Raw genomic sequence first — 6,223 nt, forward strand, 5'->3', positions numbered from 1 at the left:
CCATCTTAGGTGATCTAGACGTGTCAAATCCCATTATATTCATTCTCTTTGAAAAAATATGCCATCCCCAGCAAATAAGCAGGAGTGCATTTTGAACACAGATATTATCCTCAATTCAAAACAGACCTCTGGGGAGGCATAAACTGTATATTTTCACTTGATTTCCCACTGGCATACAGGAGAGTACCAAAACAGTCAGTGTCACATGATCAGTCCCACAAATATAAACCAAAAAAATCACAATTTTATGCAAATACAAAATTTTAATAGATTCAATAAATTACCTAAGATTACTGCTTGGTTAGCATTTAACAGGTGTTAACATGGCCTTTCTAAACCCAAAAGCAAAAGATCAAAAGATAAAGCAAAGACAAAGAAAATTGCTTTCCTTTTTCTGATAGAAATCTGGCCCGTGCTGAGCTTTCCAAATCACATGAATTTGTCCAATAGGGATTTAGAACCTAAGGTTAACCAGGCATCACTCCCTCTCTCAAATAAGAACACTCTGGGCAGAGCTTCTGCCTCCTAGATGGAAACTTTTCCATGATTTCCTCAGTGCATAAGGCCATCCAGCTGAGGTCTGGACAAAGTTCTCGTGTCCTTCTACAGAGAGAACACCAAAATTCTCTAAGGGTCCCTATATGGTGGAGGTCTGGGCAAATTTCCTCTAGGTCTTTATTCCAAAGGGCACTCACAATTTCCTCTGCCACTTCAAGGTACCCCTATTACAGCAAGAATAATTCATATGGAATTACAAACTCATCCAAGAAGACCATGACATCAGGGAGGTGATGCAATGACATGTGTGAGTTGGATTTAAGTGAGGGAGGGCTGTGCAAAGTTACTAGCCTCAGTTTCTCCTCTAGAATTCACTGGCAAGATATAGATCAGGACAATTGGAGATGGCCCTGGATCCAGTGGGAGACCCTGGGCTTTTTAAGCTAAGGTTTTTAATAGGTCTTAGTTTGACTAAGGCAACGCCCATTCAGTGATTAAGGCCAGGTAAGGAAAGAGGCAGAGAAAGGCCTCTTTTGCCTAATCCAAAAAAAAAAAAATCAATCTGTCAGGAAAAGACCCTCAGGGTTTCTGGCCTAAACAATTGCTATTTACATTCAACGTAAACCAATCAAGGCCCAAACAATGACCAAGTGGGGCTTGGCTGAGGATCTGTTGTTGGCCAATCAATGAGAGCCAGAGTGATTTGGGTTTAAGAAAGAAAGATGTCTTCAGAGTTTTTAGAGGTCAAAATTTACGTTCCTTTGGGCAGACCACTGCAGGTAAGTATATGATATGCTATGTGGACAGAGGGAAGGGAAGGGAAGGGAAGGGAAAGAAGAAAGAAAGAAGGAAGCTCTGTTGCCCAGCTAGCCAATTCCACTTGCATCCCAGGTGGGGCAACTCTTACTACTACTCACAGAGGTTGTTTTTCGTTCTCTAAGAGGACCATGACATCAAGGAGGTGATACAAGCTCTGTTAGAGAAGTAGCAAAGAAAGTGAATTATTTGTGTATTCCAGGAAAAGACTAAAAAGTTGGAGGGTATATTGCTTTCATGATTAGGTGAGCAGTCTATGTCTATGAAGGGCTTTGAATGCCAGATAATACCCTAGAGACAATAGAGGACCACTGGAGCCTGTTAAATTTATACTCTAGGAATATCAATTCGGTGGCTGGGTGGAGAATGAATGAATTGGAAAGGAGAGAGATTAGAGGCAGGGAGACTTAGATAGTCCACCACTCTAGGTGAGTGGAAACAAGGGCCTGAGGTAGTGTAATTTTCATACCAGTGGAAAAAAAGAGATGGATGTGAGAGATGCAAATAAGGCATAATTGACAAAATTTCGCAACTGATTGAAAGTGAGATTGCACACTTCAGTGACTGAATAAATGGTGGTTTTCTTAACAGAAATAGGGATGGTGAAAGATAATGAATTTGATTTTATACATGTTGAGCTTGAGAGGCCTATGGAACATCCAGGTGGAAGAGTCCAGTGGGCAGCTGGACATGAAGGGTTGGAGCTTAAAAGAGCTTTGAGGACTGGAGATATGTAGATACCATCTACATAGAGACAATATTTAAATCCCAAGGAACTATTGAATCCATAGAGAATGGAGAGAAAGGAAAGATGGCAGAAGACAGTGCCCTGCACCCAGAAGGGATTGGCCATATATGATGATCCTAAAAAGGCAAGAACATATTAGATCTTTACTCCCAAGGCTCTGTCCTAGGCTCTCTTCTCTTTTCTTTTTATACTCTTTCTTAGTAACCTGATAAGCTCCCATGGGGTGGGGCATGGAGTTGACTCTCAGATCTCAATTAATGTAATCTCTCTGAGCCTCAATTTCCTCATATATAAAATGAAAGGGTTGGACTAGATCTTTCTTCCAGCTTGAAATCTAGGAATCTCTCCAGACCTATGATCTCTGAATTCTATTGGCTCCCTAAGATGAAATATAGACTTTTTGATATTTAAAAGCCTTCACACTTTATCCCCAGTCCTCCTTCCCGAGCTTATTATGTGTTACTCTCCTCCTCATGCTTTATAGTCCTGCCACTCTAGCCTTCTTGCTGTTCCTCCAATACAATATTCCAAATAATTAGCATTCCAAACAGAGCACAGGGAGATAAGCTAGCCTCCCTGGTCTCCAAAAAGAACCTGATGGTACAAAAAACCTGAGCACTGTATTCTAGGAAATCATTTTTAAAATCCTTTTTTATGATTATTGGATCATAGAATTAAAGGTGGAAAAGACCTGAAAGACTATCTAGTTCAACCCTTCCTCCACCCCTATGCCCCCACCATTTTACAGAAAAAGAAACTGAGGCCTAAAGAGTCATTTGCCCAAGATCACACAGGTAATAAGGGATAGAGGCCAGATCAAACCCAAGTGATGACTCCAAATTCAATGCTTTTCCCTATCCAACACGGCCTTTTTTTTTTTTGAGATCCATTGAATTTGTCCCTATAGAAATAAGTAGTTTCAAACTCTGTTAGAATATAGTTATTTGAATGAATGTTGTAATAGATGTTATTTTTTTCGTGTTCTTTAGCTGGACATAAACTATCGTTTGGTTTTTCAACATATATGTTAGCCACTACAGAATTTTCTCGCTAGAGAAATACATTGTGGGGAGCTAAACTGCATTTACGTTTTAGGTGTATTTATGATTATGCTGCATTACTCTAGAAGATGTAGTCTTTTTATGTTTTCAAATGTCTTCTTTAGGAAGAAATAATGATTATTGATTAATGCTTTATTATTGCCACTTTTAGGAACTCACTAACTTAGTCAAGTTACCCCGTTTAAAGGATCTGAGTCTGAATGATCCTCAGTATAAGCCTAATCCAGTTTGTCTGCTGTGTCATTATTCTACACATGTGCTATATCATTTGCCTCATCTTCAAAGACTTGACACATTTGATGTGTCATCAAAGCAAATCAAAGAACTGGCTGATGTAAGTAGACCCATAAATATAACTAAGATGTTTGTTTAAGTAATCTCCTTCTCATGGTTGTGTGTCCACAATATGCATTGAAGAATATTATTAGTTATACGGCTAATTTAGACCCATTTCTGTGGGATTGGAATTTTTATAATTTTCTGAAGACTTCTGCTAGGAGGGGTTTTTTTTTTTGCCTGAATATTTTGAATAATCCTTTAATTCTCCATTTCCTTTTGGTGCCTTTAGACCAACCTATTTCTGATAAAACACCTACTCTATTCAACAATATGTTCTTCAATTGACAAAGAATTGAATTTCCTCGTTTCTATCTTCTACGTAAGGCAATATAATGAAGTCTTACACGCATTGGTAATCACCTTATCTGATGTTCACAGTGTGTTCCACCAGTTGGAACCTCAAATTATATGGCATGTATTTTGTCAAATTAGATTACAGTTTCTTTACTTATTACTTGATTAGCATAGGGATAAAAATAGGAACTTGACGTATAAGTTCATTGGTATAAGGAACTCCTTTCCACTAATGCAATACCTTTTCTACAACTTAGAGTCTTAGAGAAGTATCTAGTGCCTTGAGAGGCCATGTAATTTGGGTTTCCAACTGGTGGGATTTCTTTTGTGTTCTCAGTTTTACTAGCGCATAACTGTTACTAGGTTTTGATCATTATTTTTTTTTAATTTCTTCTGGTTTTGTTGTGATTATACCTTGTTTGCTATTTTATTGATTTGATTTTTTGTCCTCTTCTTTTTAATCCGATGACTAAAGATTTGTCAACACAAAAGAAATAGAATACCTTTATAATATGCCCACTAACAGAAGATCAAATAGAAATCTTAAATTGTCCAATCTGAGAAGTAGAACTAAAACTAACTCTAAAAGGAACAACAAAGAATTATTAAAGAAAAAAACTGCTCCTGACAGATTTTCATGTGAATTCTATCAGACTTTTAAAGTACAGTGAGTACAAATACCACTAATAATTCTCAAAAACTGAGAAAGAAAGCATTCTATTAGACTCCTTTTATGAGACAAATATCTTAATAACTAAACCAGGGAAGTATAAGCACAGGAGAACTAGAGACCAATATTAGCTAATACTGATTCAAAAACTTCAAATAAAAACCCTGTCAAGTGAACTAAAGCAGTTCACCCAAGAAATAATTCATCATAACCAAGTTGGGTTTATATCATGGTGGAATGGTGGTTCAACATTAGGAAAACAGTCAGCATGATCATATTAAAAACAAAAACATTCCAAACCATATGCTTATCTCAAAAGATGTAGAAAAAGTCTTTGACAAAATACCATGCTCATTTATGCTAAAAACCCTATAAAGTATAGGCATAGAGAGACCTTTTTAAAAATATATCATAAAGAGTATCTATTGAAAACCAAAAGCAAGCATCAAATGCATTGAGGATATATTAGAAACTGGAAAGTAAATTTCAAGTTAATATAGTAAGTATAGGAATAAAGCAGGGATAATCCCTCTCTCTGATATTACTTAATATAGTTCTAAAAATGCTAGCAATGAGTCAAAAGAAAGAAATTAAAGGCATCAAGATAAAGAGGAGATAAATCATACCAGTTTACTTGTGACATGATGATTAATTTAGAAAATCAATTTGGTTAGTCTTTTCAAAGAACCAGCTTTTCATTCCCCCCCCCATTTGTATAGGTTGTTGGTTTTTTAGGATGTTTGGGGGGAGGTTCAAATTTCTTTCTCCACTAATTTTTAATATCTCCTTTTTTGTGCCTAATTCAGGTTTGCTTATTCATTTTCTTTCTAATTTTAATGCATTTTAATGTATAATGCATTAGTTAATCCTCCCACCTCTCCAGAGAAGAGAGGTGGGATGTCTTCTCATATTTCTTTGTAATTTTTCAACATTTGCTTTTGATTATTTTGTGGCAGTTTTTTCCATTTACATGCATGTAGTGATTGTATATATTATTTTCTTTGCTTACTTTACTATGCATCAGGTTATGTAAATCTTTCCATGTTTCACTGTATCCATAATAGTTGTCATTTCTTACTGCCCAATAACATTCCATTATATTCCTGTGCTGTAGTTTGTTCAGTCATTCACCAATTCATGAGCACTTGTTTTGTTTTCAGCTACTTTCTCCATAAAAAAAAAAAAGTGCAGCTATAAATATTTTGGTATATCTGGGGCCTTTCTCCTTTTCACTGATCTTCTTGGGGTATAAGCCTACTAGTAGAACCTCTAGATCAAAAGGTATTGACATTTTATTCATTTTATAAGGATAATCCCAAATTGATTTCCAAAACAGTTATACTGATTCATAGCTCCATGAACAGTGCATTAGTGTGCTTATACTCCCACAAGCTCTCCAAATTGACTGTTCCCATCTTTTATCATCTTTGCTCATTTGCTGAGGGTGAAGTAAAACATCATGATTGTTCTGAACAAGCAGGATTTGAGTAGAAGCTTAAGGACAGAAGTAGAATGAAGAATGACCATCCAGGGTTCATCTGGAACTTGCCAATGGGAGAAAGATACGGCATGGCAGAGGGGTCAGAGAGAGTAAAAAGAGAAAGAGGAGGAGAGAGAGATAAGTAAGATTCACCACAAAGTCCCTCAGACAAAAACACTATCCTCTGATGAAGGGAAGGAAGAGTAGGCTTATGGCCAGAAGGGAAGGCTCCAAACAAAACCAAGCCTCTTGGGTGAAAATAGTAATGATGCAAGAGGATTACATTTCTCATGATCTTAAACTCCTTTAGGAAATAA

The 6,223-nt window shown here is 36.7% G+C and overlaps 1 protein-coding gene across 1 annotated transcript in view; it reads left to right on the forward strand.

Moving 5' to 3' along the window:
- LRRC9 (leucine rich repeat containing 9) overlaps positions 1–6,223 on the forward strand; it is a 128,341-nt gene that overhangs the window by 12,275 nt on the left and 109,843 nt on the right. Inside the window, exon 6 of the mRNA XM_027842920.1 lies at positions 3,275–3,457. Coding sequence (XP_027698721.1) covers positions 3,275–3,457 — 183 coding nt within the window. The remainder of the gene's footprint in view (positions 1–3,274; positions 3,458–6,223) is intronic.

This window comes from Vombatus ursinus, unplaced genomic scaffold (genome assembly GCF_900497805.2).
Source record: "Vombatus ursinus unplaced genomic scaffold, bare-nosed wombat genome assembly UNPS02014893.1, whole genome shotgun sequence".
Taxonomy (NCBI): Eukaryota; Metazoa; Chordata; class Mammalia; order Diprotodontia; family Vombatidae; genus Vombatus; species Vombatus ursinus.